Below are 21,431 nucleotides of genomic sequence, written 5' to 3'. Positions count from 1 at the left end.
ATATATCTTAAGTGTGTAATTTGATTAGTTTTGACAAATGAATACACCCACATAACATGCACCCTTATCAATACTCTGAATATGTCCAACAGCACACAAAATTCCCTTGGGCCTCTTCCCTTGGAAATAACCTTTGATTAAATTTCTATCAGTATAGGTTAGTTTGCTTATTATAGAACTTAATATAAATGTAACTAATAATAGGTAATGTTTTGTGATTTGCTTCTTTTTTTGGATAGATTCCTCAGGATTTTCTAAATATGTAATCATGTTCTCTGCAAATAAACACAATTTTACTTTTTTCTTTCCATAAATTGTATTTTTATTTGTTTCCAATCTTTCAATAGCTCATTAATTTTTTTATAAGAAGTTTTCTTTCCCTAGTTCTCTCAGAGTTTTATTTATAAATCATGATCATATGTTGAATTTTATCAAAATGTCTTTTGAGCATCTATTCAAAAGATAGATTGTTTGTTTTTCTCCAATGCTGGGGACCAAGCATAGGGCCTTACTACACATGTTAGGCAAGTGCTGTACCACTGAGTTACACCCTAGCCAAAATGATAGTTCTTTAATCTATTATAATGAGTTGTTTTGAATGATATGGGGGGGGGGTTGGGGTGGCACTGGGGTTTGAACTCGGCTTCATGCTTGCAAAGCAGGCACTCTACTGCTTGAGCCACACCTCTAGTTCATTTTGCATTGGTTATTTTGGAAATGGGGGTCTCAGGAAATATATGCTGGCCTAGAACTCCAAACCTCCCAATCTCAGCCTCCCCAGTAGCTAGGATTACAGGTATGAGCCACTGGTTCCAGGCTCTTTGATTAATTTTTATACAATAAACCAATCTTGCATTTCTTGGACAAGCCTTGTCAGTGTGTACTACCCTTTTCATATACTATTGAATTTGATTTGTAAATATTTTGTTATAAGGAACATTGGTCCATACATTTTTTTCTTTTAATGTCTTGCCTGATTTGTATCATGATTATGGAACCTTCATAGAATGAGTTACAAGTGTATACTCTTCTATTTTTGAAAAAACAGTACAATAGTGGCATTATTTCTCCCTCAAAAGTTTAACAAAATTCATTGACGTTTCTTGTAAGATATTCTTAAATTACTAATTCAACTTTTCAATGGGTATAGAATTCATCGATTTTTATTTCTTCCTTTATCAGTTTTAGTAAGTTGTGTCTTTTAAGAAATGTAACCATTCATTTAAACTGTGAAATTTATTGACATAATTTTAAATAATATTTCTTCATTATTTTTTAAGCTCTGCAGTATCAAAAATGATATCCTTTCTTGTATACCTGATATTGATAATTTGTGCTTCCTCACTTTTTATTTTTTCCTTATAAACCTAATTAAGATTTTACCAGCTGGATGCCAATGGTTAATGCCTGTAATCATGACTGTTTTGGAGGCAGAAATCAGAAGGATCATGGTTCAAAGCCAGCCTGGACAAAATAGTTCATGAAACCCTATTTCAAAAATACCTAACACAAAAAAGGGCCGGTGGGGTTGCTCAAGTGGTAAAGCGCCTGCCTAGCAAGTGTGAGGCTCTGAGTTTAAACCCCAGTACCACCAGAAAAAAAAAAAAAAAAAAAGATTACCCAACTTTATTAACTTTTTCAAAGAACCAATTTATGGCTTTACTGGTCTTTTTATGCCTATTTTCTATTTCATGGACTTGTGGTCTTCTTTAATTTTCTTTTCTTTTTTTCTATTTAATTTGGGACTTATTTGCCCCTTATGGCCTACTTTTTTAAAGAAGGATCACAGGTCATTAGCTTTATAGCTTTCTTCTGTTTCCAATATAATCATTCAATTACTAATTTCCCTCTAAGGACTAATTTAACTGCATCTCACAAATTTTTATGCTGTTGGTATCATTCTGTTCAAAATGCTTTCTCATTTTTCCCTGTGAATTCTCACTGACCTAGGAATTACTTAAACATGTGTTAACTTAAAAATATATGAATATTTTTCCAGATAGTTTACTGTCCCTTATTTCTGATTTAATACCATTGCAATTAGAAAACATACTCTGTGTAATTCTGTCCATCTACATTGCCAGGTATAGTTTATACATTCTGTAATTTAAAACCTGAAACAAATCAAATAATCTTCTAACAATTGGCTCAAAAAACAAAAGCATGGATTTTAACTTTATTCCAGATGTTAATATGTTTATTCTAATACCACTTATTTTCCCAATTCTATATTTTCTGATATTTTTATAAGAAACTGGAGTTATATGAGTATGGTCTGAGTCACAAATTGATACCTTAAAATTTAGAAAGCTAAAAAATGAAGAAAATGTAGTCCATTTCAAATTAACTATACTTGGTACTGCTGGGTAGAAAATATATTCTGAATACAAAGATAGAAGATACCACATATTGGAGCAATCACTAATAAGGCCTAATAAGTTTCCAAAGTCAATTGTTATCTAGAAATGCACACATGTACTACACACACACACACGCAAAATGATGTAGCTACAAATCCAGTATAGTTTGAGACTAGAATGGTTTCCACTGAAGCATGTGTGATGGTTGAGGAATTAGATTACTAATATCATTACTTACTCTTATTTTACCTGTCAAACACTTACCTTAATGTACAGTCATTTTCCATTTTGGAATGTGTAGAGAAAACATGGAAGATGTACTTGTTGGCTAACAAAGAAAAACTATCTCCAGGATGCAGCCAATGCCATACATTTGTCTTCATTGGTAAGAGCTGGCTCTTCTTAGAAGACTGATAAAAACATGGATTTGTATGTATCTAACCAATAAAAAAGAATATAGTGATGTTGCAACTCAAAATTATGACAAAATACAACTAATTATAAAATGATCCAGAATTTTGGTATCAAAATAACTTAAGTCAAACTTACATGCTAGATGTTTAATGAACTTGGCATAATTATTTATACATAAATGAAGAAAAGCTATACCTCCCATTTCTCCAGGAATCCAAGAAAAAAGCAGTTATCAATTAACTGGTTAAAAGATTTTTATTGACAAACTGGACACCAGGATGAGACACATGGAAAATAATTCTCAATTTTTATTTCCAAAATGCACTAATTCCTTGACAATGGCTAGCTTCTTTCCACTTACTTTCTCCTAATTATTTCTTAACACAATTTAAAAATGAGAAGCTATGAGAAAGGAGATTCTATTTATATAGGAGAGACTAGACCTAAGAGCAAAAGTGACATTCTAAGCAAGTTATGGGCTGATTCTTTAACTTAAACCTAAATACATATTAAATAAGTAATAAAAAAATTGATGTCAAACTACATACACTCCCAAGTAAAATGTCACACATACATGAAGTCCAAAAAAGTTGTAAAGTAGGGAAAAATCAAGCAATATTAACAAGCAAAAAGGGAGAAAACATAAACATAAAAATTAGAATTAGGGATTCTAAGATGGCGGCTAGAGGGAGGAAGCAGAAAGCGAGCCTCCTATAGTGAAATCTTGGAGAGACGCTGGAGACACACTTTGCAGGCATAATCACCGAGAAAAGGCATAACTTTGACCCCTCCACACCTCCAGCTGGCGCAGAAAATCTCCACTTCACGTTAAACAGAGAAATAAGGAGGGCCCCCGGCTGTCAGTTGCCGGCGCCCAGACGGCTTGGGAAGACACAGACCAGGTGAGCTTCGCGGTACCACGGTAGCCCCACAGACAAGCCTGGGCCAGAGCAGCATAGCCCGCTGGACAGACTGACCAGCGAAACTGAGTAATAAGCAATAAGAGCAATAAAGACACGCAGGAAAGAGGGTGGGGCGCACTGAGCGCTGAAGATTGGGGGAAGGGAATCCTTCCCAGGACTGTAAATAAATAAGCCGGGCGGGCCCAGCAACCAGGAGCCGGGAAGCTTGTAAGAGTGGCGGAGGGAGGAAAACTCCACAGGAGAGGAGGGAAGACACACTTCCCACGTGAACTGTAAATAAACACGCAGGCCTGACAATGTGGGTGCAGTGTCACCTTTCCCAGTGCTTGGAAAGGGGAAAGCTGTAGCAGAGGCCCCTGCACAGGAGAAATCTGAACAAACAAAGCCTGCGGTACCAGGTGAGTCCTAAGCTCACCCCAGAGATCTGCATAAACAATGCCTCCAGCAACAGCAGGCTGACAGCAGCAGGCAGGCAATCCACAGCTGCAGATTCCATTCTCAGAACTGTCTCCAGACTCTTTTTTTTCTTTTTCTCCCTACCTTTGATGAGAGAACAACCGAATTACACCTGCAAGCTGAAAAACTTACTGAAACTGTATTGCATTTGAACTTGGGACACTAGGTGGGTTTGTGTCTGTGTGTGTGTGTGTGTGTGTGTGTGTGTGTGTGTGTATAGTTTTGTTCTACTTTATGCGTCCCCTTTGATGAGACAACTACAGAACAACATCTGAGGCACCATCTCCAGGATTGGAGAATGAGACGGACACCCAAATTATTAAGACGGAAACTTCATTGCATTTGAACTTGGAGGGTTTTTTGGGTTTTTTTAAAATTTTCTATTTTCCACTTTATTTTAATTCATTTTTAATATATAGATATTACTTTCATTTACTTATTTTTTATTTTTATTCCTATCTTAACTTTTTTTTATTTCTGATTTTCAATCCTATCTCTGTCCTTCTAATGTCTGTTTAGCTTACTGTCAATTAGTACACCAATGCTCCATGTTTATACCTTTGAAACTTTCTTGTCTGAAACCTTGTTCTGCTTTCTCCCTCTTGTCTGTGTATTTTTTCCCCTTTTCTTTAACTTCTTGCTTTCCATCTCAGCTCACCCTTCCATTCTAAATATTACCATTGTTATTATTACAAGCTAGAAAATACTTAATTGCACACAGTACAGGGACAGTAACAACACCAAAGTCAATGACAGGAAGACAGAAAAAACAGGGAAACCAGTTTCCCCACAGCAAAAGATTAGTACAGGAACCAGAGGGGAATGAAGAAAACAGAAACTCAGATCCAAACTCCAACAAAATGAAGATAAACTTTGCCAAAGGACCCAATGAAGTCCACAGAATAATTTAAAAGAAGACATACTACAGGTACTCAATGAGAATTTTATAGAGATGATACTGGATAGGGTCAACCAAAATGTACAGGAGACACTCAAGAAATTCCAAGACAACAAAAATAGAGAATTTGAAAAAGCAAAAGAAGAAATAAAGGAAACCATAGAAGCACTGTATAAACACCAAAGTGAAAGAGAGAACACAATGAATAAACAGATAAATGAACTCAGGACAAAAATAGACAACATTAAAGAGGAAAACAGCCAGGATATGGAAAACCTCAGAAAAAAGAATGAAACAGAACTGCAAAACAAAACGGAAGGCCAATCCAGCAGAATAGAACAAACAGAAGACAGAATCTCAGAACTTGAAGATGAAACGGTAATTAAAGGAAAAACTGAAGAACTATTAATTAAACAACTCAAGACCTGTGAAAAGAAAATGCAAGAACTCACTGACTCCATCAAAAGACCAAACTTGAGAATCATGGGCATCAAAGAAGGAGAAGAGGTGCAAGCAAAGGGAATGCGTAATATATTCAACAAAATAATAACGGAAAATTTCCCAAATCTAGAGAAAGATATTCCCGTACAGATGCAAGAGGCCTCCAGGACACCAAACAGACCAGATCAAAATAGAACTACCCCACGACATATCATAATTAAAACAAGTTCAGAAACTAAGGAAAGAATACTGAAGGCTGTAAGAGAGAAAAAACAAGTAACATACAAAGGCAAACCCATCAAAACCACAGCAGACTTCTCAACAGAAACATTAAAAGGAAGAAGAGCATGGGGTGAGATCTTCTGGGCACTGAATGAAAATAACTTCAACCCCAGAATACTCTACCCAGCAAAACTATCATTCAAAATAGATGGAGCAATAAAAGTCTTCCATGATAAGCAGAAACTAAAACAATATGTGACCACAAAGCCACCACTACAAAAGATTCTGCAAGGGATTCTGCATGCAGAAAGTGAAACCCAACTTAACCATGAAAAGACAGGCAGCACCAAACCACAGGAAAAGAAAAAGCAAGACAGTAGAGAGTAACCTCAACTTAGGTACACAAATCAAACCTTCAAACAACTAAGACAACTAAATGACAGGAATCACCACATACCTATCAGTACTAACGCCTAATGTTAACGGACTTAATTCACCCATCAAAAGGCACCGCTTGACGAAATGGATTAAAAAGGAAGATCCAACAACTTGTTGCTTACAGGAGACCTATCTCATCAACAGAAATAAGCATAGGCTTAGGATGAAAGGCTGGAAGAAGATTTACCAAGCCAATGGCCCCCGAAAACAGGCAGGAGTAGCAATACTTATCTCTGACAAAGTAGACTTCAAACCTACATTGATCAAACGAGATAAAGAAGGACATTCCATACTAATAAAAGGGGAAATAGACCAAAAGGAAATAATAATCATCAATCTGTATGCACCCAATGTCAACGCACCCAATTTCATCAAACATACCCTGAAAGACCTAAAAGCATATATAAACACCAACACAGTGGTTGCGGGAGACTTTAACACCCCATTATCATCAAAAGATAGGTCATCCAAACAAAAAAATCAATAAAGAAATCCAAGATCTAAAATATGCAATAGATCAAATGGACCTAGTTGATGTCTACAGAACATTTCATCCAACTTCTACACAATATACATTCTTCTCACCAGCCCGTGGAACCTTCTCCAAAATAGATCATATCCTAGGGCACAAAGCAAGTCTCAGCATATATAAGAAAATAGAAATTATACCGTGCATACTATCTGATCACAATGCAGTAAAAGTAGAACTCAACAACAAAAGTAAAGACAAAAAACATGCAAACAGCTGGAAACTAAATAACTCATTGCTTAATGAAGAATGGATCATCGATGCAATAAAAGAGGAAATTAAAAAGTTCCTGGAAGGCAATGAAAATGAAAACACAACCTACCGGAACCTATGGGACACAGCTAAGGCAGTCCTGAGAGGAAAGTTTATAGCCATGAGTGCATAGATTAAAAAGACTGAAAGATCCCAAATCAATGACCTAATGATACATCTCAAACTCCTAGAAAAACAAGAACAAGCAAATCCCAAAACAAATAGAAGGAGAGAAATAATAAAAATAAGAGCTGAAATCAACGAAATAGAAACCAAAGAAACCATACAAAGAATTAATGAAACAAAAAGTTGGTTCTTTAAAAAACTAAACAAGATAAATAGACCCCTGGCAAACCTGACTAAAATGAGGAGAGAAAAAAACCCAAATTAGTAGAATCAGGAATGCAAAAGAGGAGATAACAACAAATACCATGGAAGTTCAGGAAATCATCAGAGACTACTTTGAGAACCTATATTCAAATAAATTTGAAAATTTTAAAGAAATAGACAGATTTCTAGATACATATGATCATCGAAAACTGAACCAAGAGGAAATTAATCACCCACCTGAATAGACCTATAACACAAAATGAAATTGAAGCAGCAATCAAGAGTCTCCCCAAAAAGAAAAGTCCAGGACCTGATGGATCCTTAAAGAACTGATACCAACCCTCCTTAAACTGTTCCACGAAATAGAAAGGGAAGGAAAATTGCCTAACACATTTTATGAAGCCAGTATTACACTTATCCCAAAACCAGGCAAAGACACCTCCAAAAAGGAGAACTATAGGCCAATCTCCTTAATGAACACAGACGCAAAAATCCTCAACAAAATAATGGCAAACCGAATTCAACAACACATCAAAAAGATTGTTCACCACGACCAAGTAGGCTTCATCCCAGGTATGCAGGGGTGGTTCAACGTACAAAAATCAAAAAATGTAATAAACCACATTAACAGAAGCAAAGACAAAAACCACTTGATCATCTCGATAGATGCAGAAAAAGCCTTTGATAAGATCCAACATCATTTCATGATAAAAGCTCTAAGAAAACTAGGAATAGAAGGAAAGTACCTCAACATTAAAAAGCTATATATGACAAACCTACAGCCAGCACTATACTTAACAGAGAAAAACTGAAACCATTCCCTCTAAAATAAGGAACCAGACAAGGATGCCCACTATCTCCACTCCTATTCAACATAGTACTGGAATTCCTAGCCAGAGCAATTAGGCAAGAAGAAGGAATAAAAGGAATACAAATAGGTAAAGAAACTGTCAAAATATCTCTATTTGTAGACAACATGATCCTATACCTTAAAGACCCAAAAAACTCTACTCAGAAGCTTCTAGACATCATCAATAGCTGTAGCAAGGTAGCAGGATATAAAATCAACATAAAAAATCATTAGCATTTCTATACACTAACAATGAGCAAACTGAAAAAGAATGTATGAAAACAATTCCATGTACAATAGCCTCAAAAAAAATCAAATACCTAGGTGTAAACCTAACAAAAGATGTGAAAGACCTCTACAAGGAAAACTATACACTTCTGAAGAAAGAGATTGAGGAAGACTATAGACAGTGGAGAGATCTCCCATGCTCGTGTATTGGTAGAATCAACATAGTAAAAATGTCGATACTCCCAAAAGTAATCTACATGTTTAATGCAATTCCCATCAAAATTCCAATGACATTCATTAAAGAGATTGAAAAATCTACTGTTAAATTTATATGGAGACACAAGAGGCCACGAATAGCCAAGGCAATACTCAGTCAAAAGAACAATGGAGGAGGTATCACAATACCTGACTTCAAACTATATTACAAAGCAATAACAATAAAAACAGCATGGTACTGGCACAAAAACAGACATGAAGACCAGTGGAACAGAATAGAGGACCCAGATATGAAGCCACACAACTATAACCAACTTGTCTTTGACAAAGGAGCTAAAAATATACGATGAAGAAAAGACAGCCTCTTCAACAAAAACTGCTGGGAAAACTGGTTAGCAGTCTGCAAAAAACTGAAACTAGATCCATGTATATCACCCTATACCAAGATTAACTCAAAATGGATCAAGGATCTTAATATCAAACCACAAACTCTAAAGTTGATACAAGAAAGAGTAGGAAATACTCTGGAGTTAGTAGGTATAGGTAAGAACTTTCTCAACGAAACCCCAGCAGCACAGCAACTAAGAGATAGCATAGATAAATGGGACGTCATAAAGCTAAAAAGCTTCTGTTCATCAAAAGAAATGGTCTCTAAACTGAAGAGAACACCCACAGAGTGGGTAAAAATATTTGCCAACTATACATCGACAAAGGACTGATAACCAGAATATATAGGGAACTTAAAAAACTAAATTCTCCCAAAACTAATGAACCAATAAAGAAATGTGCAAGTGAACTAAACAGAACTTTCTCAAAAGAAGAAATTCAAATGGCCAAAAAACACATGAAAAAATGCTCACCATCCCTAGCAATAAAGGGAATGCAAATTAAAACCACGCTAAGATTCCACCTCACCCCTGTTAGAATAGCCATCATCAGCAACACCAGCAACAACAGGTGTTGGCGAGGATGCGGGGGAAAAAGGAACCCTCTTACACTGTTGGTGGGAATGTAAACTAGTACAACCACTCTGGAAAAAAATTTGGAGGTTACTTAAAAAGCTAGACATTGATCTACCATTTGATCCAGCAATACCACTCTCGGGGATATACCCAAAAGACTGTGACACAGGTTACTCCAGAGGCACCTGCACACCCATGTTTATTGCGGCACTATTCACAATAGCCAAGTTATGGAAACAGCCAAGATGCCCCACCACTGACGAATGGATTAAGAAAATGTGGTATCTGTACACAATGGAATTTTATGCAGCCATGAAGAAGAACGAAATGTTATCATTCGCTGGTAAATGGATGGAACTGGAGAACATCATTCTGAGTGAGGTTAGCCTGGCCCAAAAGACCAAAAATTGTATGTTCTCCCTCATATGTGGACATTAGATCAAGGGCAAACACAACAATGGGATTGGACTTTGAGCACATGATAAAAGCGAGAGCACACAAGGGAGGGGTGAGGATAGGTAAGACACCTAAAAAATTAGCTAGCATTTGTTGCCCTTAACGCAGAGAAACTAAAGCAGATACCTTTAAAGCAACTGAGGCCAATAGGAAAAGGGGACCAGGAAGTAGAGAAAAGGGTAGATCAAAAAGAATTAACATAGAAGGTAACACCCACGCACAGGAAATCAATGTGAGTCAATGTCCTGTATAGCTATCCTTATCTCAACCAGCAAAAACCCTTGTTCCTTCCTATTATTCCTTATACTCTCTCTACAACAAAATTAGAAATAAGGGCAAATAGTTTCTGCTGGGTATTGAGGGGGTTGGGGGGAGAGGGAGGAGGCAGTGTGGGTGGTAAGGAAGGGGGTGGGGGCAGGGGGGAGAAATGACCCAAGCCTTGTATGCACATATGAATAATAAAAAAATTTAGAATTAAAACAATAACATAATTACATGTAAAACGTTAAGGCTGAGACTGACAATTACCTTAAAGAATATACAACAAACTGGCTAAAACAATTGTTTTTTTTGTGTGTGTATGTGTGTGTGTGTGTACATACACATATATATATGGCTTGTTTAAAAGTATTTAATTAGGCCAGTCAGAGTAGGTCATGCTTGTAATCCCAACTACTTGGGAGGTAGAGATTGGGAGGATCACAGAGTTCAATGCCAGCCCAGGGAAACAGTGAGACTCCATCTCAACCAAACAATTCAAGCATGCTGGAGGCATAACTCAAGCAGTAGAGCATCTACCTAGCAAACACAAAGCTCTGAGTTCAAGCCTCAGTACCACCAAACAAACAATCAAACAAAAAGTACACAAAAAATCCAGGCATCATGGTACAAATCTGTAATCCCAGCCATACAGAAGACATAGGTAGGAGGATTGTGGTCTGAGGCTGGACCTAGGCAAAACCCAAGACCCTACCCAAAAAACAGATAAAAGCAAAAAAGGGTTCAGGGGTGCAGCTCAAGTGGTCAGAGTGCGTTCGTAGCAAGCCTGGGGTCCTGAGTTCAAACCTAGTACAGTACAGTATATACAAGTATAAATGGAAAAAGCATATGAATCAGGCCTATATTTTAAAAATACAATCAATAACTAAAAAATCTTTCCAATACTTCCCCAAACCAGAAACAAGTAGATTTAAAGATTGTTCTGAATATTTGAACTTTTTCTAAGACCAGAAGAGATGAAAGGATCCCCAATTCCTGTATTGAGATGAGTTTAACTGTGATCCTAAAAGTAGAAAAGGGCAGACAAAATATTGGCAAACCCAAATCCACAACGAGTAAAAGTTATAAGCTACAAATATGAGAAACATAATACTAGTGTGTGCCTTTTACCATAACAGAGGGATTACAGATGGAAACTTAAATAGATTATGGTATAATTTAAGAAGTAGTGCAAAGGATGTACTCAGAAGTGGACCTAAAATATAAATTTTCTATAGCTTTCTCTTGGAGTTATCATTAAATATTAAAGAAAGATTGATGTGTGCCCCAAAAAGACTCCTTTATGCTCCGTGTCTTTTTTTCCCTTAAATTTAGAAAACATATTTTTCAACAAAATGAGCTGAGGAAAGACCATTAGAGCTGTGTACAAATATTTTATAAATCTCATAAGTCTGGAGAAAGAACAATCATAACTCAAGAATATTGTGAAACAGAAAAAACACAAATCACCCAATGGTATATATTTTAAGGATCAACACAAATGGGAAAGAATTGCAATTTATATATAATTATAAAATTACTGCCTAAATCATCCAAGAACTAAAATGATTTTTTTAATGAAATGAAAGCACTGATAGCTATGAATTCACCCTGAGGACGTAACTAACCACTGGCGATACAGACATTTAGAGAGAACATCAGCAGTTTGCTTTTGTAATGCATTTTTTCCCTGCTGATATCAGACAGATTAAATTTAAATGATACATAAAAAAACTAACATCATATCCTCTGAGCTAATCATCTCCTCATGAGCTAATATCATCTTCTTGTTCACTATTTCTAAGAACTGTAGAAACCTAAAACACTGTTTGAAGGAGAAATATTAAGAGGAAAAAGGGCGGAAATACATCCAATTTAAAAATACAAATGAGTAATTATCCTAGTTGCATTCAACTGTAATTGTTAAGGCATTTTTTTTTAATTTAGTGATGGGTTTGGATTTCTAAACAAGAAGGCAAATATTGAATCATATGGAACATATAGCAAATAGAAGGAATCATCATAATAAAACCTTTGCTATGCTCATTTATATAATTTTAACAGTTTTTTAAACTAAAATTCCTCCCTCAACATTTATTACAGGTATATATGTATAACTTTCTTTAAAAGATCAAACAATGTGTGACTGATTGACTGATTAAGGGACATAAAAATAACATACAACACACATTAAGATAAAATGAACTATTAGTCATATGTCTGTCTCATTGCTATCTTCAAGATCCTAAAACTGCCATTAACAATTACTCAGTTTTATAATTTCTCTAAATTGCACCTTGAGGTTCACTTATAAAAGTAGCTGAATGAATAATTTATTTCAAGGGAATAGGCATTTTATTGAAACTATATTAATACAAACAAGGAAACAAGGATTACATAGAGCAGAGGATCTATACATTTATTGCCAGATACAACCTTCCTTCAAATGAAATAAGGTAAATATAGTAATTTGGGGGCTGTAAGTGTGGCTCAAGTGGTAGAATACCTGCCTACCAAGAGTGAGGCCTTGAGTTCAAACCCGGGTTTGGAATAATTCAAAATTCACTTAAAATATTTTCTAAAACAGCACTTGAATTCTAGTACTGGAGTTGTACAGTTTCCTGAAAGACACATACTTTTTTAAATGTTTTCCAATCTTTGTAATATGGCATTATACTCACTATAGTATGTTGTACTATCCTTTATAGCTTTATGTCATAAATGTTTCTTAATAATCTTTTAAAGACAATACATGTAAGATATTATGGAGTGAACATTCCATCACATTTAAGAAAGAGAATGCTACCATTATCTTTGAGATCCCCTTTGAGGCTTTCCCTATCCTAGCCTATTCTCTTTATCTTCACTGTTATAGTGTATTTCCTACATGCATATATCACAATATAGTTACCATACATAATTATCACCAGTATGGTTGTCAGAAATTTATGTTGTTTTTAGTATTTTTGCTGTATGGCTTTGCAATATGGTATTGTTACACAAGTTCTTACATATAGCTCTTCTGTGAGAGGTCAGGCTTGTGGGGAACATGTCTGAATCTTTAAAAAATAATGTCACTATTTCTCAAAGTGGCTGCCCCATCTACATTTCTACCTGCAGTTTATAACAATTCCAGTTGTTCTACATTATTACTAATACTTGAATTACTAGACTTTTCTCATTTTTGCCAATCTATTGGGTATAAAGTGGTATCTCATTGTGATTCATTCATATTTCTCTGCTTACAAAAGAGGTTGAGTACTTTTTCATGTTCATTAACCAGTCAGGTTTCTACTTCGGTACTACAACTCAAGTCTTCAGCCCATTTTTCTACTGGATTATTTACCTTCTTTTCATTGATTAAATGCATTTGTCATATATTTGCTTATCACTCCTTTGTCAATTATATGTGTTTTAAATATCTTCTCTTTGTTGTATTTTTTCATTTTTATTGTAGAATCTTTTATCAAACAACAGTTCTTCAGTTTAATGTAATTGGTTTTGTCCAATTTTTTTTGTATGGTTTCTGCTCTTTGTTGTTGTTAGAGGTGCTAGAGTTTGAACTCAGACCCTCGCACTTGCTTGGCAAGTGCTCTACAACTTGAGCATTATCTCCAGCCCTTCTTGCTTTAGATTATTTTTCAGATTTGCCTCAGGCACAATCCTTCTACCTGTACCTTCTATATAGCTGAGATGACAGGAATACATACATCATCATACCTGGCTTGTTTTGTTAAGATGCGATCTCAAGTAACTTTTTGCCAGGGTTGTCCTTAAACCATGATCCTCCAGACCTCCATCTCCCAAGTAGCTGGGATTATAGCCATGAGCCATGTCACCTAGCTGGTTTCTGCTTTTCACCTCGTTTTAAACCCCTTGGGTCACTACAGATAACAATAATGTACTGTACACTTCGAAAGGCCATAAGAAAAGATATAAAATTTGTTCAACATACAAAAGTAATGAATGAAAAAGATAAATATGTTTAACCCGATTTAAACATCACGTGGTATATTCATTACATGGTAGCCCATTAAGATTGATAATTTTGTGTTATGTGTCACTTTCTCCTGTAGTAGCTTCTAACAAGAAATTTTTTTCCTATAATATCTTCCAACAAGACTGGTTTGGACTTTCACAGTTAATCTACCTTGAATTGATTTTGTGGTAGGTTTGTGATAGGGGTCTAATTTTTTCCTAAACAGGTAACAAATTGTCCCATTACTATTGCATAGCTGTAACCAAAATGCCCAAAAGAACAACTTAAAGGAGGAAAGATTTATTTTGACTCATGGTTTCAGAAGTTTCAGTTCATGGTTGATTGGCCCCACACATTTGGACAGAACATCATGGCAGCAGAAGAATGTAGCAGAGGAGTTTGTTTCCTCATGGTGGATAGGAAGCAGAGAGAAGCAGCTACAAAGAAGGGGCCAGACCACCCAATACAAATACAAGCAATATTATGAAAAACAGATCCCACTAAGGGGAGGTCACTAACAGGAAAGGGAGGATAAAAGAAGGAAGTTAAGAAGGTGAATATGGTTGATGTACTTTCTATATAAGAATGAATATAGCATTTTTAAACCTGTTGAAATCATCATATGAAGGGGACTAAAGTAGAAGGAAAATGGGGGATGAACCAATTAGGGTTTATGTATGTATATATATATATACACACACATATATACTTATATTCTTATACAAACAAAAATGTCTTTTTTCAAAAATGGAGACTAGGAAGGTAAACCAGATCCTGTCTGGGGGTTGGTACCAGTGTGTGGGGGAGGAGATATAAGGAAGGGTGTAGGAGGTGAATGGTGGACATATTATGTACTCATGTATGAAAATGGAAAAGTGAGAGCTTTTCTTCATGAGCTGAGTAAAAAGTATGTTGGCTTACTGATTTATTTTCTGTGACATCTACATATATAATTATATGTAGGATTTGAATATTAACAATACAAAATCAAAAAAGTCTATAAGCCTACTGCAAAAGCTGATACTCTGCTTTGGAATAAATAACCAGAAATCCAACTATCCAAGGTCTGCTCAAATGATTTCATAAAAAATAAAGTAACTAAATGTAAGTGCTTCTTTTCATTAACATGAATTACAAAGGAATCAATCTATGTTATGCAAAAAGTCAGTGTTAAAGATATGGATCATTTACTTGAGGGGCCAGGCGTGTTATCAGCCATCACTGCTATTTTAAAAAAGTAAATCTAAACAAATAACATGTTCTACTGGAAAGGGCAAATAGGAATTTAGAGATTCCTATATTCTCTCACTTAATGTACTTCAGTAACAGCAACAAACATGTTTATTTTAGGCCATGGGCAGTTCATTAGAAAGGTGTTGGAAACTGGGTATGGAAATGAGGTACTTGAAAATAACATACTTTTATAAAAATCCACTTTGTACCCACTTCCAGAAATGCTTCACTGTAGTTCTCATCGCAGCATTTATTCATGCATTCAATAATATTAAGTCCCTAGCTTAACGCTAGGCATTTTGCTAAATACTAGAGATAAAAAGATTAGTTAAGAGTTTCTATACTCAAGATGCTTATAACCCAGTAAGTCTCATCTAATAATAATAAGATAGAGAAGATTCAGACATGAATAATTCATGGTAAATAAAGGCACTCCCAAGGATTACTAACTACAGATATCAACACTTTTCAAGACAATGAGACAATGCAGAATGAGCATAACATACAAATCTTTAAAAAAATTATTTATGCAGAGTTGAGATGTGTGAATTCAGCTCTATTTAAACTTTTTCTCAATACTAGAATTAAAAAGATCTTTTTCAAATATGAGAACCATTCAGTCACTACCCCACCTCTGGCTCCCCAAAAAACAACCACTACACAGTTGCAGGCTTTCTTACAGGATCTTATTTAGAATACCGAATTATGAACAAAATCAAAATATACACATGAGCTGGCAGTCATTTTTCATTAGAATTCTAACCATGTCAGTGTAGTTCTGTCCATTGAAAAAACACATCTTTACCTCTCAAGTAAACCCTTGGTATCTGTGGGTACGTGGTCCAAAGGAGATCAACACTGAGGAAAACCTACAAATGTGAGGATGCTTGATTCATTTTTCCCATAATGCCGCCCAATGTGCCCTAAAGACATGCCGCCTTTCAACAAACCTAAAATTTTCACTTTATCACAAAAATTAAGCACATTATGTGCCCTTTTTTTTTGGCTAGGGAGGACTATAACTTTTACTTTGCTTTTTGGGCATCATTTGCTTTATTTGGAAGCAAAATTTTCATAAAATTAAGGTCACAGAAATACTTAGCAGATCATATGATGATTTAAACAAAACTGACAATAACATGAGACTGAGATTTTCTCTGCATCAACTGAGCTGTGTACTGTGCACGTAGAATTTTTGTTTTTGAAATTTCTTTTGTTTTTTGTAATTTTTTAACTGCGCTTGTTCAAAACCACATGCAATAAATCTGCAAATAAGGCAGGCTTTCTATATTGTGACATGAATTCTCTATTTCCATAACGTTAGAAAACATGCACTTCTAATTGGGGACTGAAAGGGTGAAAGATACAAAGTTAAAACAAATCAGTAATACTTACTGGTTTGATTCGAAGCTGACCACCCACCACCTCGAGAATGGCATGTCTTCTAGAAACTCTCTTGTCTGTTATCTATAGGGAAAAATGAAAATTTCAAACACAGTCACCTCCGTAAAAACAACAAAACAAGTGAACAAAACCTTTAGCAATGTTCCTGAAATACATATAGATTGAAAATATATCATTCATTCAACAAATATGTATGGAAATGATGATCCTTATTTAACAGATAATAAAACAATTCAGAGATTAAGAAACCTAATGGAAGAGTAATGCCAGAGGCAAGGCAAGCTTGGGATTTAACAAATCCCAAAACCTTACACAACAGTTTCCCTTCATGACTAGTGGGGATTCTTACCAATAAAATTTATAAAATGAGAATAAAAAAACCTATATAATACTTGCTTATTAGGAAGTATTTTAAATATAAAACATATACATTGTGTTATAATGACAAAGGTTTTAAAAACAGGAGGTTTGGTCAACATATGACTGTAAGTTTTGGGGTCAGGAAAATTTGCATTAAAGCTTTGGGGCCATCCACAGTATTTAAGAAAAAAAGAAGAGAGAAGGAAAAATACTAAAAATCAAATATTTATGGTGAAGCAAAAATTAGCATGTTTTCAAAAATATATTTGCTTCCTATTTTGAGCCAACAATGGTTATGCTCACAATTATTTCGACATACCAAAGTTCAAAAATTATTTGCATTTTAAACACTGTTAATCCTTCTCTTGGGTCTGGGGGCCTAAAGGACAGATGAGTAAGTCAGTATCTCATCTCCCATGGAGAGCACTATGAGACTTGCACCCATTATACATGGTCTCATAAATCTGTCATGGGACTAATAGATAGGATGCTCTCAACATTGTTTCCCCCCAGTAAGGGGCAAACAGAGTAGCTCATTGAAGAGAGCCCACACGTGCAAATCTATAACCAAGGGAAAGAACCCACCTAACCCTTACCCTAACCCAGAGTTAAAGTGTCCATAAAAAGCCCCAGCCTTCACCTCAGCAGGAAGCCATGGGTTTCCAGGCTCCACTGCACTGCTCTAGCTGCAGTTCTCTTTCCCTAATAAATCCTACTTTGTGTGCTGACTTTGTTGTCTCACGAGTCAATCTGCTGCCTCATGAGCCAAGTTTTTGGCCCATGAAGGCAAGAACTCTTGACACCAGCCTGCAACATTCTGGCGACCATGAAGGCACACCTCTCCTGGACCAACGCTGGTATGACTGAGCACCAAACCAGCAGGAGTTTGCCTAAGGTATGACTTGAGCCTCCAGTACCCTGCTGGATTCTCCTGCTGGGGGAAACCTCCAGCTGAGGACAAGCCAAAAGCCAACTTCCCTGTGCTGCTCCCCATTTCTCTCTCTGTTCCTGTTTTCCTGAGGAACTTTCCTGTTATGGTATCGGACCAGCAGCTCCTAGCCAACTTTGGCCTCATAGTGATTCCAGCTCTGCAGGTGCTCTCTGCTCCCTTCCTGCAAGTTGAGACTGAACCCAGAGTTGATTTGCTACCTTACGCTACATTGGAAGAGGCCTGTTTGGTTTTGGCACCTGGCATTCTTCTTCTTCCTCCAACTGTCAGTACCCCGTTCTGCCAGAGGCAGTGACCTGAGAGTGGAGATTTTGTGTGGGTGACAGTGTTCAGTACCACTTAGTGGGAAAGAGCTGAAAGCTCACTGAATTGTAATCCCTTGAGCATGTGTTGTGTATCTCAGCTCTGTTCCCCCTAACTCACCTCCGATGTCAGGTCACACCTTCTGTCCCCACCATAAATGGCGAACATACTTTTACTCACACACTCCCTCACTGGTCCCGCAGCCTTGTTTGTCTCTGTCTGCCTTCCCCTCCCTGTGTTTACTGGGACCCTGTCCTCCCAGAGGAAACTCATACCACAGTTTCTTATGACTTTCTTGAGTAACTCCCATACCTAGTTTGTCATTCCCTTTGGTCCACACCAGTTCTGAGTCTGCTGCTGAGCACCAGACAAGGCAAGGGCACTGCAGGGAACCATGGCCTGTGGGGCAGACCCGGTGGGAGTGAGGACCAATGAGGGCTTCACACGCCATAAGTGCACCCAAACCCCCATCCCCTAGGAGCAGCCCTTGCCACAGCCAAGGCATGGAAAGTTCCCAGCTGGCATACAGTCACTGCTACACATGTGGATGAACTGCGACCCGCCACCAGTTCCCCAAAAAGGGATGAAGGGAAAAACAAGCAAACACACATGCATGTACAGAAGGAGGAGTGACAGGCTGGAGGGGTGGGACTAGGTGGAGGGGGTTGCTTGTCCGGGCATTGGGGAGGGCAGCAGTGCCTCGCCCAGTTGTGGTGCGTGCCCATTCCCATGCCCAGTTCTGCTTCGCACCCAAGGGCAGCGGCTGCCCAATTTTTATCCCAAAATTATAGTCCCACGAAGTACTGATGTAATCTTCTGGGAACAGTTGAAAAATGGGTGTTACTATGGTCTCTGGACCTCTCATTTAAAACTTCCTACACTTTTGGCCTCAACATAAAAAAGTTTCCTCCAAATATTGACACTAGTCGTCCCTTTGTGATACTATGATTGCTCTGGGACTACCTCTGAGAACCCTTCTCTAACTCTACAGGCACTTCTCCAGGTAATTCATCCCTTTGTTAAAGAGGGAGCCTTCCATTTGGCTGCCTGCTTTTGGTGATATAAAGCTAAAAGGCAGGATCCTAGAGGTTTTCACTGAATAAGCAGGGTGGCCCAGTTGGACCAATCACTACATTTCCTTTGATCCTGGACACGGATGGCAGAAGGAAATCAAGAGGCCTGCTCTCCTCAGGTCAAGCCCCAGTCGGGATGCTGACAAGAGGGGAATGGACCCAGTCTTTTTTGTTGTTCTTCTAGATGGGACCTGCCCCCTCCAGTCTTCAGGCCTCAGAATCCAAGTGGTCTCCACTGGCCTGTCCACTGAAATGTTGGAAGGACCTTGACCCTAATAATATCAAGAAAAAAACCCTTATCTTTCTTGGTACTGAGGCCTGGCCCCAATACCCCTTGGGTGGCCAAGAGAAGTGGCCTTCAGAGGGCTCCTTAAATTATACCATATGCTAATTAGACCTTTCCTGTAAATGGAGGAAAAATGGACTGAGGTTCCCTATATACAGCTTTTCTTTTATCTCCAGGACCACCCAGAATGGCTCCATAATTGCTATCTAGAAACTCAAACACTGGCTGTACTTTGTAAGTCACAGGATAAACATGGGGAAGAAGGACCAGTTAAGCCCCTTACCAGTGACAAGGCCCCCGTCCCTACTGCTCCTTCTACTGCTCCACCCTCTGCCCTGCCTTCTGAGCCACCCCAATATTTGGGACCTCCTAATGGATGCTTCACCCTCCAACAGGCAATGGTAGGAAGACGGCGAGTCTATGTCCCCTTCCAGTATCAGATCTAAGGGAGATTAAAAATGACTTGGGTAGCTATACTGATGCCCCAGACCAACATATCCAGGCTTTTATTTCTGTGATCCAAACCTTTGAATTGGCATGGGAAAATATCATGCTTCTCCTAGACCAGACTCTTTCCTCATTAGAAAAGCAATGGGTCCTAGCCCAGGCCACCCAGGTTGGAGATGATTTCATCTACAATAAGCCCCAATACCCATGGTACCCAGAAATGAGGAAATGAATATTCCCATGCCCACAGGGGCACATACAGTCCCCTTGACAGATCCACACTGAAATCACAATGATGATTGGGATGAATGGCATTGATGCCATTTCATCCATGTTACAGTGGAAGGGCTAAAAAGAGCCAAAGTTAAACCTCTAAACTATTCCCAGGTGACTGAAGTACAAGGCCCTGATGAAAACCCCCTTACCTTTCTACAGCATCTTAAAGATGCTATCAAAAACATACCACAGTGGATTCAGAGTCACAGGTGGGAGAGGTTCTCCTCAAAGATAAATTTCTAACTCAGTCAGCCCCAGATATTTGTAGAAAACCCCAAAAGCCCATGGCTGAAGGGGAAAAGTTATTGGACCAACTAATGCAACCAGCCACATCTGCATTCTATAACTGGGACCTCACTAAAAAGAGACCTAATTGCAGCTCTCTGGGAGTGCGCCACCGAAGGGCCTTTATCCTGAGCTTCCTACCATTGCAGACAGGAGGGGCACTTCCGCAGGAAATGCTCCAAAGGGGGACAGCCTGGGAGACAGCCCTGACCCCCACTGGGACCTTGCCCCCTCTGCAAAACTGACCACTGTAGGTCTAAGTGCCCCCATCTCCAAATGGAAGGTGGGGTGTCACCTCCTATGGATTGATGGGTCCCAGGGCCTCCTGTCCAGGTTCCACTTATTGACATCAATGTTGAGGAGCTTCGGGTAGTCATAATAGTAGAGAAGTGAAAGGTCATCTTCCTCCTAGACAGTGGAGCCCATTTCTCTGTTACCATTCTCTCCTGGTCCCTGGTCCAATAACAAGGTTATTGTTCAGGGCATATCTGGCCAGCCTCTAGAGTGCTATTTTACTTGGCCTCTGGCCTGCTCTTGGGGAGACCTTCATTTCTGTCACTCTTTTCTCACAGACCCTGAGACTCCAGTGTGCTTGCTAGGATG

At 37.8% G+C, this 21,431-nt stretch overlaps 1 protein-coding gene across 2 annotated transcripts in view; it reads right to left on the bottom strand.

The window, feature by feature from the left end:
* Positions 1-21,431, bottom strand: part of Aplf (aprataxin and PNKP like factor) — a 104,376-nt gene that overhangs the window by 69,919 nt on the left and 13,026 nt on the right. For both annotated transcript variants that reach the window (XM_020177435.2, XM_020177434.2), the window contains exons 2-3: positions 16,841-16,912; positions 2,625-2,797 (exon numbers count right to left, since the gene is read on the bottom strand). In XM_020177435.2, coding sequence (XP_020033024.1) covers positions 2,625-2,797; positions 16,841-16,912 — 245 coding nt within the window. The remainder of the gene's footprint in view (positions 1-2,624; positions 2,798-16,840; positions 16,913-21,431) is intronic.

This window comes from Castor canadensis, chromosome 12, assembly GCF_047511655.1.
Source record: "Castor canadensis chromosome 12, mCasCan1.hap1v2, whole genome shotgun sequence".
NCBI lineage: Eukaryota > Metazoa > Chordata > Mammalia > Rodentia > Castoridae > Castor > Castor canadensis.
The sequence above is the reverse complement of the archived record's forward strand: the minus strand, read 5'-3'. Positions and strand labels throughout refer to the sequence as shown.